Source organism: Dendropsophus ebraccatus, chromosome 15 (genome assembly GCF_027789765.1).
Source record: "Dendropsophus ebraccatus isolate aDenEbr1 chromosome 15, aDenEbr1.pat, whole genome shotgun sequence".
In the NCBI taxonomy this organism is placed as follows: domain Eukaryota; kingdom Metazoa; phylum Chordata; class Amphibia; order Anura; family Hylidae; genus Dendropsophus; species Dendropsophus ebraccatus.
Window position 1 is genome coordinate 67439942 of NC_091468.1, and position 17726 is coordinate 67457667.

At 44.5% G+C, this 17726-nt stretch overlaps 1 protein-coding gene across 1 annotated transcript in view; it reads left to right on the forward strand.

Moving 5' to 3' along the window:
• ADGB (androglobin) overlaps nt 1-17726 on the forward strand; it is a 138932-nt gene that overhangs the window by 7042 nt on the left and 114164 nt on the right. The window contains exons 2-3 of the mRNA XM_069954785.1: nt 14719-14881; nt 17489-17581. Coding sequence (XP_069810886.1) covers nt 14719-14881; nt 17489-17581 — 256 coding nt within the window. The remainder of the gene's footprint in view (nt 1-14718; nt 14882-17488; nt 17582-17726) is intronic.

Sequence of the window (17726 nt, forward strand, 5' to 3'; positions counted from 1 at the left end):
GAGATAGGACATAAAAGCACCCCTAAAGCCCATTTTATCCAGTACTGCCCACACCCACTCCCACCGCACATTATCAAAAGCTTTCTCAGCATCTATCGAGAGAATGGCGGGGGAGGGGTGGGAGTCAGGGCAAAGATGGACCTCGTCTAGTACACCAATAACCTTTCTAAGGTTTGTCACCGCTGAGCGTCTTTGAACAAACCCCACTTGGTCTGCGGAAATCAGATCGGGAAGCAATGAAGCCAGCCTATCCGCCATGATTTTAGATATGATCTTTAAATCAATGTTGATCAGTGAGATCGGTCTATATCCGCCAGGAGTTGTTAGGTCTTTCCCGGGTTTAGGGAGGACTTTTATATAAGCTGAGTTCATGGCCTGGGAGATCTGATTTCCCTGAAGGTAGGTATTGTAGAGAGATCGCAGGGTCGGGCTAATGTCCTCCATCAATAGCTTAAAGAAGTCCCCGGTATACCCGTCGGGACCTGGCGCCTTTTGTGGTTTAAGGGCCTTAATCACCCCACACACCTCTTCTAAGGATACTTCAGCATTTAACATATCTCTATGATCATCAGATAAGGTTGGTAGACCTGGGATCGACAGCCAGTCCCTCTTCGGGCCACAGGGCTCTGGCTGTTCGGTGTAGAGGGTTTGATAAAAATCCTTCAAGATTGTATTGATCCTGGCCGGATGCTGTTGTGGAGTTCCTGTCCTATCCTTAAGTGTCTGGATGTGGTGTCTTGGGAATTGGCCTTTAGCTAATCTCGCCAATAACCTTCCGGGTTTATTTCCATAGCGAAATAGAGTGGCCTCAAAGTGGGAGCGGTTAATATTCTCTCTGCGTTCCATCCAGTCCTCATACTCGGCCCTTACTTGTTGCCATCTAGCTTTCAACGTTGGAGTGGGAGAGGCCACGAAAGCAGTGTAAGCCGATCTAAGGTGCGAGCTGAGGCTGGCTATTTGGTCACTACTCTTTTTTTTAACGTTAAGTACATAAGCTAATATGCGCCCTCTGAGAACAGCCTTAGCGGCATCCCAGAATAGTTGGGGTGAGTCCGTGTGTTCCTGGTTATCCCTTTTATACTCCAACCACCACCCTTTCAGGATGTCTCTAAAATTTTCGTCCCTGGCTAAACCCATGGGGAACCGCCATAAGTAATCTGTACCCTTGGGAACCTTGTCATGTAGGTGGAGTATCACTGGTGCGTGGTCAGAAATAATGAGTTCATCTATTCTGACAGTGTCTATCCGGGGGAGGAGAGAATTAGATGTAAACAGGTAATCAATCCTGGACCACGAGTTATGTGGAAAGGAGAAATGGGTATATTCGCGGTTGTCAGGATTGAGCAATCTCCACGTATCCGTGACCTCCACCGAAGATGCCCATTTTGGGAGTGTGGAATCACTATGTCTAGGTGCTGTCGGCCTAGGGCCACTTGCTTTCCTATCCTCAACATGTGACATCACCGCATTACAATCCCCTCCAATGATTCTATGAGTCACCTGCTCTTGCAGTAATAGATCCGACAAAGAGGTAAAGAAATGTGTGTTGGAGTCAGAGGGAGCATATACATTAACTAGAAGCAGTTCCTCCATTTGTGTTTTAAGGTGTAGTTTACAAATGCGACCATCAGCATCCGACCAGGATTGACATACCTCGTGGCCAAAGGACTTGTGAAGGAGTATCAGTACCCCGGCTTTGCGGTCTACTGCAGGCGACCCATAAACCGCTCCCACCCAATTTTTCTTCATTCTGAAGAAATCCTCTGCCGCCAGATGTGTCTCTTGGAGAAACACGATGTCAGGAGAGAACTTCCTCAGGTGACGCAGCACCATATGACGTTTGTGTGGGGATCTGAGACCTTTGACGTTCCACGTGAGTAATCTAACCATAATCAAACAGACAAGAGATAATAAGCAGAGACACAATACTCTTCCCCATTCTGCACGTGAGCACCCCTCCCTTTCCCTCCCAAACACATTCCCCGCACACAAACATAACAAGAAAATCAAAAACACAGAGGATCAGGAATATCCTGTTCCAATCAAAATTGACCAACCAGGTGATATCTGAGCATAGCATCACCCGGCGCATAGCTGGTCTCGGGACCTCACTTTTTTCCATGAGAAAGAGCATTATTATCATATAGTAGAGAACAGCTCCCTTGCGGGATCCCGTATATAAACACTAAGGAAACCAGACATCCCTAAGGCAATGGGAAGAGCACCAGGCACGAAGGTGTAGGAGAAGAGGAAGAAAAGATATAGAATAAAGAACGAAAAGAAAACAGTAAGCTGCTATAGGCATAACGAGATGTCAGAAGGGCCTGAGAAAGATCATGGGCGACCACAGGCCGGCCGTCCTCCATAATCCGATTATCCCTGTCATGGCCTTGCAACATCACCATAATCTGGGACCGGTAGGGCGGATCACCCCAGGACAGGGTGAAGTCCACTGCGAGATAGGTCAGTTCCCGTCATCCTGCGGCAGGGTAGTGCGCCGTGTTCGCTTCTCTTTCGGCGAAGCAGCCCACACGGAGAGGCCTGATGGTGGGTGCCCGGAGGGACTCCGCACCCTGTGCTGGGAAATAGGGATCCTAGAGTCGTTTCTATTCTGGTCACGTGGCGAGCCCGCTGGGGATCCGGAAGATTGGTGTTCTAGAATATCTTTTAAGCCTTCTGTTGCCTCCGTAACATCCGTGAACGAGGACACCGAACCATCGGCGTGGAACACTCGCAGAGTGGCAGGGTACATTAAGGCGAATCGGATCTGCCTGCGAAACAGGGCCGTGCATATGGGAGACAATAGTTTTCTGCGCCTGGAAACTTCCACGGAGTAGTCTCCAAATATGAGCAAGCGGTGACCTTCAAAGTCTAGGTTAGTCCTCCTGTTTTTAAAGGCCCGCTGTATAGCCACTTTATCAGTGAAGTCCAGGTATTTTACTATGACCTGCCGTGGCCTAGATTTTTGCTGCAGGCCCGGAGACACTCCCCCATCCGCCACTAGTTTGGGGTCTGGACCCAGCCGATGCGCTCTCTCAACCTTGCAGGGCCGTGGTAGTTCCAGTAGGGAGGGAATAATTTTTTCACAGACATGCATCAAGTCCCTTTGTCTCACCGATTCAGGCACACCTACAATGCGGAGATTATTTCTCCTTGAACGGTTTTCTAGATCTTTCATTTTTTCCCATAGGCGTTTATTATCAGCTTCTATGGAAGATAAGCGAGTCTGCATGTTGTCTTCTGAGTCCTCCAGCCTCTGAATTCTGTCCTCGGCTGCAGCTAGTCTCCCCCCCTGTGCTGCGACCTCTGCTTGAACCTGACCCAGTGTCTTAGTCACAGCTGCAATTATGGACTCTTGCAGTCCTGGGGTGATTCTTTTCGCCACTTCAGCAGCGAGGGAGACATAGTCAATGGAGAAGGACTCACCGTCATCCTCCCCTCCCGAACAGTCCCTCTCGGAGTGATCCGGGGAAGCCACCCTGGAAGAGGCAGGTGAGGACGCCATGTTTGTGTCCCGGCTCTCAGTCTTCCGGGATTTGCTGCGGCCTTTTGCCTTGGATCCCGTTGTCCCTTTCTTCAGGAAACGGTCCATCCCGGTGCCCAGGCTTGAGGGGAGTCTTTTGGAGGTCCCCGATATAGCTTGCGGGTGTGTGGGGTAGCGGTATCGGGATCGCGCGCCGGAGCCGAGGTGCAACACGTCCTCACCTCATGGCGCCGGAACCGGAAGTCGTCATGGCTTCTTGCGTTTGGAGGTATAATGCTGCCTCTAGCCACAAAAATGATTGACATGTCGGGAGCCAATGGCTTCTGGCCCGGTCAAGCACGGCGGCGCATTTAAAGGGGTTTATCCAGCGTTATGAAAACACGGCCACTTTCTTCCAGAGACAGCATCACTCTTGTCTCCAGGTCAGGTGTGGTTTGCAATTAAGCGCCATTTACTGAGTTATGCTGCATTTACACGAAGCCATCATTTGCCCAATCGGTTGTTTAACGATTTTGAAGCAACGGTTTGGTTTTCATAACGATCAGCATTTAGATGAATAATTTTTTTAAAAAATTGTTAGAAAATTTGTAAGAAAAATCGTTAATGCGATCTGTTTAAACAAAGCAATCTGTGAATTTTTAGGGAATGACGAACGGCGATTTGAGAACATGTTGAAAGATCAAAATTAACAATTTGTCGCTTGGTCGTTTGCTGTGTTTACACGGAACGATTATTGCTCAAATGCGATCGTTATTGCGAAAATTAGAAAAATAAGCGTTCCGTGTAAACGCAGCATTACAAAACCTGCGCTCAAACTGGAGACAAGAGTGCTGCTGTCTCTGGAAGAAAGTGGCCATGTTTTTATAACGCTGGATTATCCCTTTAAGGCCTTATTCACACGTTCAGTGATTTTTAAGCTCTGTGCTCCTCTATATAGCCCTGTGATTTGTAAAAACCGCCTGTGATTGCATCCGTATTGCAATCTGTGTCCGTTTTTTTCACAGATCTGCTTAAATTGTATAATGGTAGTTATATTAAAGTTACGTGACAACATGTTTTTCACAGATTTATAAACGTTGCATCCGTTTAATCCATAAATCCATAGACTTGTAAGGGAAATCTGTGCCACAATCACGCTCCGCACTAGGTCCTATTTATTTACAAAACGGATGGCGGATCCGTAAAATCTTTAACCTTGTGAATAGCCCAATAGAAATTAATGGGCCCTAAAATTGCCAGAGATTGCGCATCCACAGCACTTGTGAATAAGGCTCCTAAATAGGAGCTTGTACAGTTAAAGGGCCGGCGTCAGCACCTGAAGGCACTGGCCTGGGCTGACAAGCAAAGCATCTGGAATTCTGGATCTTAGGCTGTCCGAAATTGTGGATGCCCCCATAGGGCTCTATGGGCCATCCGTTCCAGGATTCTGAACACATATAGGACGTCATATTTTCCTGAGCTTTTCTCCGACACAGACACCCGTCAGGAAAAATACTGAAGGGTGTCCGTGCTCAATAGAACCCTATGGGTCCGGAAATTTATCCTAATTTCCTAATAAGAAATCCAGATAAATTTACCAGGCGTGTGAAGGGGGGCCAAGTGGTCAGCTCCTCGGAGAGAGTTTATTATTTGGTGCTAAGCAGTAGTAAAGAAGCAACTCACTTAAAGGGGTAGTTCACAAAAAAAATCTTTCAAATCAATTGGTGCCAGAAAGTGCCAGAGATTTCTAATTTATTTCTATTAAAAAAATCTCCAGTCTTCCAATTCTTATCAGCTGCTGTATGTCCTACAGGAAGTGGTGTATTCTTTCCAGTCTGACACAGTGCTCTCTGCTGCCACCTCTGTCCATGTCAGGAACTGTCTAGAGCAGCAGCAAATCCCTATTGAAAATATCTCCTGCTCTCCAGACTGGAAAGAATGCACCACTTCCTGCAGGATATACATCAGCTGATAAGTACTTGAAGACAACTTTTTTTTTTTTTTTTAATAGAAGTAAATTAAAGATCTCTGGCACTTTTTTTGCACCAGTTGAATTGAAAGATTTTTTTGGTGAACTTCCCCTTTAAATCTGATTCAGCCTGGGGGAAATCTCATTGTTATCGACAAATAAAATGAGGGAAACGATAACATCCACACAAATGTAATATTTATTATAATTCCCTTTCTATCGTCTTTCTCGAGCTTTCAGGTTTCCCAGACCTATTACTTTCCAGCTAACAAGGTGTCGTTTGTTTTATCGGCATGAGGACTGCGATCCCGGCTAGATGTATCGATTGACCTAAAACCTGATCTATTTGTAGCTGTCTTACCTTGATTTGGATGCAAAACGACATAGACATTGTAGACACAACACTTAGTACAGGAGGCTCGTCTTAAAGGGACACTGCTCAGTATTGTGCTTTTCCCTATTGGATTCCATAACTGCAATGGTTCCATGATACTCATGCTGTCTGACAGGCGGCTGCTTTGTATCTACCCAAGTCCGAAAGCATTTCCAGTGAGTGCTGTCCGTCTGCCAAGTATTTGTGATGTTACAAAGAAGAGCCCTTAAGATAGTGACAGAGTCCCTGGCTGACATGGTACATCTGATGGAGGGCGACAACTCGCTGTCATCTGATTTCCTAGACTTACAGATAGTTACTGACAAACTCTATTTTCTTTGAATATCAGTTTTAGGCTATGGCTGAGTTCATTGAGATTGAAGATGCCAGATGATAGCCAGAGGTTATGGCGGAATAGAGGCATCACCAGCAGGGTTAATAGCCGTCATCACGGGAATATAAACCGAAAAATATCTAAGCCCATGGTTTACACAGATATACAAAGGAAGATGCCGCTTACAAGGGCACACATGCCCCGAGCGGAGAGCCCAGCTGGTGGCGGCATCCATTCTTCCCATAGGCTTTGTACATCTGTGCATGGTCTCCTATCTATATATCAAAATATTCAATCAAATAAATATTTATAATAAATAAAAATATTCAATAATCAAAGGGAAAAATGATAAGGTTGGGGGGGGGCATGTGTAACAAGTAAGAGACCCACCACGTATGGATGTGATGACCTGAACCAGTACCAGATGCCCCCTCTCTTCTATATTTATCACCGCTGCTAAATGCAGAGTACAGGGCGGCTGAAAGGCGATTAAATGATCACATATACTTTGCGTTAGGAGACTGCCGTGACACTCTGCTTCCATCACTGCCGAAGTGTGCGGCCGGCCTCCTAACAGCGCTGACAACCGACCCGACCGCCAACGCCAACAGGCCAGGGACTCACCAATGGCATCCTTAGGGCCCTAATACACGGGACAATTATCATGCAAAAAATCGTTATAGCGTTTGAATTTAAACGATAATCGTTCAGTGTAATTGCAGACAACAATCGGAAAATCGTTTGTATGTCGTTGATCATTCATTTAGATCTGAATCTAAAATTATCGTTAATCGTTCGCTGTAATTTCACATTCGTTCGCTCAAGTTCCGCATTCGGTCACTAATCGTTCAGTGTAATTGCACATTGTTCATTGTTTTGCTGGGATCAGATGGAATAAACAATCATAGTAACGATCGTAACTAACAACATTGTTCTGTGTAATATGGGGAACGATTTCAGGTTAAGGATAAACAATCTCGTTTGCGATCGTTTATCGTTAATCGTTAAAAATCGCTCCGTGTAATAGGACCCTTAGTTTTTGCCAGGGCCTCACTGCCACCTGGCCGAACGGCTTAGCTGAGCCACACTAGTATTGTGCTGACTGGCAGCAGGCACCGCCAGTCAGCTCTGGAGGAGGGATTCGGGATCTGGAGTCTCTGCCCCAATCACGTCCTGGGGTTGGGGCTCCAACCTCCATAAAACTACTTCTTCCCTTATCCTCCTCCTTGCCTGTGATAGAGCCTCTTTGAGTGTGACTATGCTAGTGTTGTATCCTGATGCTGTGTTCCTGCGTCCCAGCCTGACACTTTGTTTCTAAAAGGGTACCTATTGCAATTTTTTTTTTTTTTTTTTTTTTTAAATGAATTTTTTTTAGAAATCAACTGGGGCTGTAATCATAGACAGCTTTGCAATATACTGTGATTATTTATTTTTTAAGTTTTCTATGTTGAATGGGAACCAGTCAGCAGAATTGTGCTGATCTAGCTCCCAGCTGCACCCTATAGATCTTTATTACAGTTTCCCTACCATACCAACCAACCATCTTTAAATTGGGGAAAAATGTGTTTTATTCCAGCCCGCAAGGTGGGGAAAGGAGCGGTAACTAGTCATCTGGGAGGAGAGTCATCCGTGATTAGTCACGGCTCTTTGCCTGTCAGCGCGCTCTGGGGGGGGGATGATTGACAGGCAGAGAGACCTCTAATGGGGTCTCTCCAAGGGGAGCTGCAATAAAGATCTATAGGGTGCAGCTGGGAGTCATATAGTACAATTGTGCTGATTGGTTCCCTTTAAATCATTGTTATATATAGAGCCAATCTGAGCTCCATGCTCCCTCCGTGCTGATATTTGGCCTTTTCTCAAAAAAAAGAAAAAGAGTCCAAACACAGGAAGTGCTCGTGCTTTGTGCGCTCACCACACAAGGAAAGACACCAAATAACAAAAGAGGGGTCTGTAGAGCCTCAGTTACGAGTCTCAAAACACAGGAATAACCAGATATCCCTCCAGGAGAGGAAAGCCTACAGCCAAGGGGGTGACTCCCAGTGGAAGTCTCCCTTATGGAAAGTTAGACAAATTCTTAATGTATGGACATTCATTATGGGAAATGCACATATACTGCTATTTTCCTTAATTTAATAGATCAGGCAGATTCTGTAAAAAACCGCGATGTCACGAATCAGTTGTAATTCCTATGGAGTGTCCAGCTGGGTGCGCAATATATGTAGAAGTCTATATACATGAGTATACATCTTTAGGCTGGTCTTTGATGCGTTTGATGCCTGATAATGTGGATTTCCTAAAAAAAAAAAAAAATTACCACAGTATTTCCTTAATTTAAAAAAAAAAATTAAAATTTGTATATATATATATATATATATATATATATATATATATATATATATGCACCCTATACAAATTACAGAGGCTAAACGTGACCGCATCCCAGAACTTCATATATCATGTGTTAATACTGCTGGGTGTCGTGTATATATATATATATATATATATATATATATATATATATATCTGTGTGTGTAATTGACAGATCCATCTATAGTTTCCACTAAAATAGAAACCAAGAGTATACTGCGCGTCTACATTGTCGGGACACCACCTCACAGATATACATTTCAAGCCGTTTTGTGGAGCACAATGGATGATTGAAATCTTGTCGACTTGTTGGCCGCCCTCTATTAAAGAAAACAAGAGTCAGCCAGCAAGCATATAGCTAACTAACAACGTCCTGAAGACTTTAGAGCTAAATAACTGAATGTAGCTTTGTACTCCATGAAGCACGGCATGATCTAGGATGATGACATGACGCATTCAGCAGCCCCCCCTTCCCCACATGGTGGCCCATAGACACGTGTCCCCTATGCATTTAGACCTTATTTTCTTGTATCATTTGCCATTATTCACAAAGTACTTGTGCATCAGCTGTATACTCTACCCATTGTATATAGGAATTAGGGATGGTCCGAACCGAGTTCGGTTCAGGTTCATACGAACCCGAACCCTCGGTAATGATTCCCGCTGTCTGCCCGCTCTGTGCAGCGGGCGGATCCAGCGGGAGGACTGCCTGGAAAACTGGGATACAGCCACAGCCATAGGCTGTATCCCAGTTTTCCAGGTGTTACTCCCGCTGGATCCGCCCGCTCCACGGCGCGGACAGACCGCGGGAATCTGCTGCCGAGCATTCGGGTTCATACGAACCCGAACCATCCCGACCATCCCTAATAGGAATATTACAGCATTACTATGCTGCTATGTCCCTATTGCACAGGAGACGCAGAGGAGGAAGCTATGTATCTTACATTATGTGTCTTACCTTCCTCCTTTGAGTCATTCTGGTGCAGTTAGTCGTGTGCTTCATGGTCCGCTGAGACTGTTAGGAGCACCCCCCCCCCATAGCGCCGATCCGGATTGCTCCATTGATTATCTTTGGAAAGGGAGCAGATCGGCGCGGGCAGTGCTCCTAAGGGTTCTATTACACGGGCCGATGGGGGCCCTATAATAACTGTAAACAAGCGCTCAGTCAATCACTGCCTGCGTTGTTCCCGGCCTTTCAGCTGAGACAGGCCTCTCTGAACCTGGAGCGCGTGGGACCCGGGGAAAATCAGAGCGCAAGAAGAGCCCTGCATCATCGATAGGTAATGTATAGAGTTTGGAAATCGTCAGCTGACGGCCGCGCACTGCTATTGCATGTAGCGATGCGCGGTCGGCGCCCAACAATTATAGGTCCAAACCTATATCAACGATCAGCCGATGATCGTTGTCATGGCCAGATAGGGCCGATTTGGCCGATTTTCTTTCCGTGTAATAGGGCCCTTACAGGAAAATGACAAATCTGAAAACCTTAGCAAAAAATGGGCGAGGGAGCTCATGGATGCCTTCTTAACAGCTGCCAGTTTAGATCAGCACAGAAAGTTGCTTTGTGTTCAACTTCAGCTCTGTGTTCAGCACCATGGACAACACATTTAACACATCAATGCATCACAGGGAACATTCTAGGTTGTTGTTGCTGATAACATTTAAACTACAAGAGATATTGCAAATCTGATTGCGGCCACTGAGACAGGTCTGGTGTTCTTCCATATGCTACATGCCCACCTTCCCATTGGAAAAACTTGCCTTTCATTCAACATGGCAGCCATGTTTTGAACATAAAAGATAGGCCCCCTCGCCCATTAGTTACTGGGGGATTCAGATAGGTCATTTTCCCTTTTACTTCTGAAATAAAAGGTCCTGAGACTTTTTCCTGACCCTGTACTTCCCTCCCTGACCTCTCTCTTCTATTTGATGGCTTAATACGGCTTCCTAGACATTAGAGATAATCCTAGGAGGGGGATGATACCACGGTATATGATGCCCCTGACCTATTACTTCAGAACACAGGTTTTGGTAAGGGGAAGGGGAAATTTTTTTTTCAGATCAACTGGTGTCAGAAAGTTATATAGATTTGTAATTTACTTATTTCAAAATCTCCAGTCTTCTAGTACTTACGCTAGGCAGGGCCGAATAGGGCGACCCTCCTGACAGTACCCTAGCCCATTGCCTCATCTGACCATTTGTTAGATAGAATTGCATTTACTTGTATATATTATTCGTGCACTTAATAAGCCTATCTTTTGAGTCTACCACACTAGTCATTTCTAGATTTTTCTTGCTTGTTTGTTTTGGACTTGTGGAGACCACCTTTCCATCTATTAGTCGGCCACTCTCACTGTGTTTAAATCCAGTTCCTGACATGGACAGAGGTGGCAGCAGAGAGCACTGTGTCAGACTGGAGAGAATACACCACTTCCTGCAGGACATACAGCAACTGATAAGTACTGGAAGACTGGAGATTTGTCAATAGAATTAAATTACAAATCTGTATAACTTTCTGACACCTGTGGATTTGAAAGAAAAACAGTTTTGCTGTACAACCCTGCAGGACATACAGCCGCTGATAAGTACTGGAAGACTGGAGATTTTTCAATAGAATTAAATTACAAATCTGTATAACTTTCTGACACCTGTGGATTTGAAAGAAAAACAGTTTCGCTGTACAACCCTGCAGAACATACAGCAGCTGATAAGTACTGGAAGACTTGAAATTTTTTAAATAGAAGTCATTTACAGTCTGTAGAACTTTCTGACAACATTTGATTAAAAAAATCGCCAGAGTACCCCTTTAATATTTCTATGGTAACTGTTGTAGACACAACAAAGTAACTTCATATCTTCTAAGATGTTGAGAAAACCGGCCAATGTACTGTAATACGGCCGAACCTCTGCAGTACTTTCCAAGGTGGATATGCTGGAGGTTCAGACTTCATTATGTATGCCCTTACACTTCCATCTGCCCTTCAAGCCTATTTGATCTTTTTGCCAATTTAATATGTGTATCCACAGGGATGCTGGTATATAAAAGAGAAGAACTACAAGGTGTAAGGAGTGCCAACCCGACAGACTGCAGGCAGGCAGGCAGCGCCCCACTCCTCAGCAACAGATGGAAGGACAAGGTGTTCTGAGGAGATCCAAATTTCAGGGAAAAATTAATCAAAGTCTTCAGGATTCTTACACTCCTCAGCGTGAGGATTAATTGTTGCTTAACCATACAGTCTACAAAGACAGCGCCGCCGCAATATGATCAGACACCATGCCGAAGATAGAAGGACAGAACGGCTGCCGCTCTACTAACTGCAACACCACAAAGTAGTTCAGCCAAGTGGTCGGAAGACTGGGAAGAAAAACTTACATGGAGAATGTAATCTAATATTATAGTAATTAAAGGGGTACTCTGGCGGAAATCTTTTTCTTTTAAATCAACTGGTTTCAGAAAGTTATTTAGATTTGTAATTTACTACTATTTTAAAATCTCAATTCTTTCCATACTTATCAGCTGCTGTATGTCCTGCAGGAAGTGCTGTATTCTCTCCAGTCTGACACAGTGCTCTCTGCTGCCACCTCTGTCCATGTCAGGAACTGTCCAGAGCAGGAGAGGTTTTCTATGGGCATTTGCTGCTGCTCTGGACAGAGGTGGCAGCAGAGAGCACTGTGTCAGACTGGAGAGAATACATCACTTCCTGCAGGACATACAGCAGCTGATAAGTACTGGAAGACTGGATATTTTTAAATAGAAGTAAATTACAAATCTATATAACTTTCTGAAACCATCTGATTTAAAAGAAAAAGATTTTCACCCTAGTTCCCCTTTAATAAAGGCTCCTGCTACTATAACCTACTTTAGAAGGTGTTAATAACATCATAAACCTTCTGTGCTTGTCTTTGGACCCGTGTTGCTCTCTGAATACACATATAAGATGCCGAGCAGTTGTATTACCCTCTTCTTCTTATACCTATATTACACATTCATGATGGTATTCGGTATATTTAGTCACAGGATATTATTGTGACCTCTAGGCACATGCTCTTCTTATGTATTCTATCCCTTTAAGCCATTCAGTCTTGGAATGTGTTTGAAGCTTGAATATAAATGTGTTTTTATGCTTCAGCGGGTGCTGACACTTTACAGAGTGTCTATTGTAAAGCAGCGGTGGACTAGTGAGCTCACCTATTAGTATACTGCTTACTTCTCATGTGTGACAAAGCATTACCGCCGGCTTTACTCCACTTTGAAGCTATTTGCGGCCCGAACCCTCCAGCTACTGTTCCATTTATTTAACACGGTTTGGCCTAAATCTCATTCCATGTGTTGTGGCCGGTGGCATTGCTGTAGGGGAGGCAGCGCTAAGAGTCACATCAGGGCCCCGGTGTCCGTCTCGGCCCAGAATCTTTACATAGTAACATGGCTTATAGGGTTGAAAAAGTCAAACGTCTATCCAGACCCCTTGTACTTATATAATGAATCAGCCATGACAGCATCATGTGGCTGAGAGTTCCACAGTCTCACTGCTCTTACAGTAGAGAATCCACATCTGTGCTGATGGTGAAAGGAGGATGTCCCCTTGTCATGGTTACAGACCTAGGAGTAAGGAGACCACTACAGAGACCTCTGTACTGTCCATTCATATATTTGTACATTCTGATCAGATCGCTGCTGAGACGTCTTTTTTTCTAGAGTAAATAACCCCAAGCGTGATAACCTGTCCTGGTCCTGTAACCCAACCATTCCCTTAACCCCTTCAAGCCCTTTGATGCACAAAAGTCCGGGTCAGATTAATGCAATGTTCCTCCCGCCTTCTAAGAGCCAGAGCGCTTTTATTTTTCCCCCTACAGGGCTGGTCGGGTCATTTTTTTGCGCCATGATCTCTAGTTCTTATTAATATCATATTGGTGTAACAGAAAACTTTTGATTGCTTTTTATAAATTTTTTTGTGATATATAATTTAATAAAATCAGCAATCCTGGTGCGTTTTTTTTTTTTCTTCGTTTACGCCATTCACCGTGCGGAAACAATATTATTATAAATTAATAGATCGGACAATTCCGCACGCTTCAATATGTAATATGTTTATTTATTTATATTTATATTTTTATATTGGGCAGAGGGTCTTTTAAACTTTTATTGGGAGGGGGTTTACAAGGTTTTTTTTTATACTTTTAAAAACTTTTTTTTATTACAATTTTTTTTTTACACCGTCTCCTTCACTGAGTAGCTGAGCGGACCTGAGACGTCATGTCTCGGGCCTGCGTCAGACACCCGGAAGCGGCCGGGAACCAGGCACCGGAGCACCGCGATGTGGGACCCGCCGCTGGAACCTGGGAGGTGACTAGACGTCTTTTCCCTCGGCCACCTCCTCCCCGGTCCCAGCGCACAAGTGCCCCCACGCTGGAGTACCCCTTTAAGGTCAACAACAATCATATATAAAAGAAAGTTAAGTTTGAAGCAAAAAAGTCACCCAGATTTTCGAGGTAACGCTACTAGCAGTGCCCCGAAGATCTGCTAAAGCGCTGCCTCATGTATCCTGTGTCTTCTGGAGAAGATTTAATAAAAATCTTTTTCTTTCAAATCAGCTGGTTTCAGAAAGTTATTATAGATTTGTAATTTGCTTCTATTTAAAAATTTCCACTCTTCCAGTACTTATCAGCTGCTGTATATCCTGCAGGAAGTGGTGTATTCTTTCCAGTCTGGCACAGTGCTCTCTGCTGCCACCTCTGTCCATGTCAGGAACTGTCCAGAGCAGGAGAGGTTTTCTATGGGGATTTGCTGCTGCTCTGGACAGTTCCTGACATGGACAGAGGTGGCAGCAGAGAGCATATAGCAGCTAATAAGCACTGGGAGCCTTGAGATTTTTAAATAGAAGCAATTTACAAATCTAGAAAACTTTCTGACACCAGTTTATTTGAAAGAAAATATTTTTCGTCAGAGTACCCCTTTAAGGATCAGGGCTCAATTTAACATCTGGCTTTGTGACCCATTACATGCACAGACTTCACTTCCATGTTTTCCAGGCAGTTTTCGGGCTGCATTCAAGTTCCAGGCTCCAAATGTCGATTGTTTGGGTTAGTGCAAACAGGGACTTTTGGCAAATATATATATATATATATATATCTTGATTTGTGAACAGCAGCTTTCTTTCGTTTTATTTCCTTGATGTTTGTATATTAATATATAGATATGTTCTGATTTCTAGTGTGTCATCAGTTGTTGCTAACACCTTGGTGGCATCGGTTGAGTTCAAGAATGGAAGATCTTCAATGTGGCCAGAATGGAATGAAGCCGATATAAATGCTGAGAAGTGGGACACAGGAAAAGCTGGAAAAGACAAGGACAAGACTGGGAAGAGTCCGGCATTGGTGAGCTCTGCACATGGTCACACATGTCCATAGGATATCCACTGCAATCCACAAATGGCCCAAACACATTAGAAGAAGCCACTCATTGTGTCAGGACCTACTGACTGTTTAAAGGGGTTCTCCAGCGCTACAAAAACATGCCCACTATCTTCCAGAGACAGCCCCGCTCTTGTCTCCAGCTTGGGCAGGTTTTTGCTGCTCAGTTTTATTGAAGTGAATGGAGCTTAATTGCAAACTGCACCTTCCCCATGCTCCTGCGTCACAGATTCACTGACTGCTGCCAGGCCTCAGTTTCTCCTGGGTTCCGGTGTTGTTATGGCTTGGCGGAAATTGCCCACTCAGTCGGTCAGTGGCTTGAGTGCTTCCCCCCCCCCGTCACTGACTGACTGAGGGGGCACTCCTGAGCCGGGTAGTGACCTTGCAGGAAATGCAGGAGCCCGGCGGCAGTCAGTGAGCCTGTGACTTGGGCCATTTCTGCCATGAGGTGAGATGAGTTCATTGCTCAGGCGGCAGATTTGAGGGGCGGCATGTTTGCCATTAATTATACTGTGCTACACACCACTGACTTCATTGACCCCATGACCTGCAAATAATAGCTGGATACAGACATAGAATGCAAGGAAGTCAGGACTGCAAACACTTTGCCATACTGTATACCTCCCTCCCCCCATACTGTATACCAACCTACACATAGATGTTTCCCCCATACTATATACATCCCCCCCCTCTGCAGGTAGTCCCTATACTGTATACCTCCCTCCCCCCATACTGTATACCAACCTACACATAGATGTTTCCCCCATACTATATACATCCCCCCCCTCTGCAGGTAGTCCCTATACTGTATACCTCGCTCCCCCCATACTGTATACCAACCTACACATAGATGTTTCCCCCATACTATATACATCCCCCCCCCCTCTGCAGGTAGTCCCCATACTGTATACCTCCCTCCCCCCATACTGTATACCAACCTACACATAGATGTTTCCCCCATACTCTATAAAATTCCCCCCCTCTCTGCAGGTAGTCCCCATACTGTATACCTCCCTGTCCCCTCTGCAGGTAGTCCCCATACTGTATACCTCCCTGTCCCCTCTGCAGGTAGTCCCCATACTGTATACCTCCCTGTCCCCTCTGCAGGTAGTCCCCATACTGTATACCTCCCTGTCCCCTCTGCAGGTAGTCCCCATACTGTATACCTCCCTGTCCCCTCTGCAGGTAGTCCCCATACTGTATACATCCCCCCCCCCTCTGCAGGTAGTCCCCATACTGTATATCTCCCTGTCCCCTCTGCAGGTAGTCCCCATACTGTATACCTCCCCCCCTCCTTTGTAGTTGCCCACATACCCTCCATCCCCCCAATATACAATGCCCCCTACTGTACATCTTCTTACCCCTCCTGCCTCCCCTGCAGCTTGTGTTGAGCAGGTGGGGGCGGGGCATTACAAGTCTGGCCCTGATTGGCTGATGCTAAGCACCCAGTGTCAGGGATTCGGTCAGCTGACTTGAACCAGCGCTTATTATTGGAGTAGGGCTTATATTTCAAGTCTACTACAAAAAAAAACTGCAAAATGACACTAAATCTTATTTTCAGGATAAGGCTATGTTCACACATAGTATTTCCGTCAGTCTCTTTTTCTCAACCAAAACCAGGAGTAGGTTGAAACAATGCAAATCTTTCCTTTATAATTTTGCCCTGTCAGTTACACTCCTGGTTTTGGTTGAAAAAAGGACTGACGGAAATACTGTGTGTGAACATAGCCTTGGTCCTTTTTAATACATGTTCAACCCTATTAGGCACTAAAGCAGCGACACCAGGCAGTATCTATATGTAGTCTGTATCTGGATTCTCATTGATTTTGCACAAGCACAGCACAACATACTGTAGGTTCAAATCTATACATTGGGAAATTATATTCTTGCCTAGCTGCCCGCAATTCACCAACTATTGGTCTTATCTTTATTATTGAAAAATTGACTGCATCACTGGGATCTATGCGCCAGCACAGACCAGGTGATATAAAAGAATCTTTTTCATAGGCAAAGTGGTACTTTCACCTTAAAGGGATTGTCCAGCAAAAATATTTTTCTTTCAAATCAACTGATATCAGAAAGTTATATAGATTTGTAATTTACTTCTATTAAAAAATCTCAAGCCTTCCCATACTTATCAGCTGCTGTATGTCCTGCAGGAAATGTTGTTTTATTTTCAGTCTGACACAGTCCTCTCTGCTGCCATCTCTGGCCGAGACAGGAACTGTCCAGAGCAGGAGAGGTTTTCTATGGGGATTCATAAAAAACCAAGACAAAGTTCCTGTCTCGGCCAGAGATGGGAGCAGAGAGCACTGTGTCAGACTGAAAATAAGAAAACATTTCCTGCAGGACATACAGCCGCTGATAAGTATGGGAAAACTTGAGCTTTTCTATTAGAATTAAATTACAAATCTGTATAACTTTCTGACACCAGTTGATTTGAACGAAAAAGATTTTCGCTGAACAACCCCTTTAACCTCAGCAGTTTTTGAAAATTTTCCAGTAGGACGCAGACTGTCTTTGCTTTCAATTGTTGATTTTCCATAAATCTATTTTTATTCTTATTTTCAGCATTTTTTTGATGACCCTGAAGGAAAAATTGAATTACCAGCAAATCTGAAAATCCATTCATGGAAACGTCCCCATGAGTTTATAACAAGCGCGGTAAGAATTATCATACCTAAATCTCTTGAAGTTTGGCGAGATTATAATAAATTGTCTTTATTGACATTTATACTTTTTACGGCTTCTAACACAAGCATTACATTTGTAAATGTTTTGAAAGATGACACAAAGTACACAGACTTTG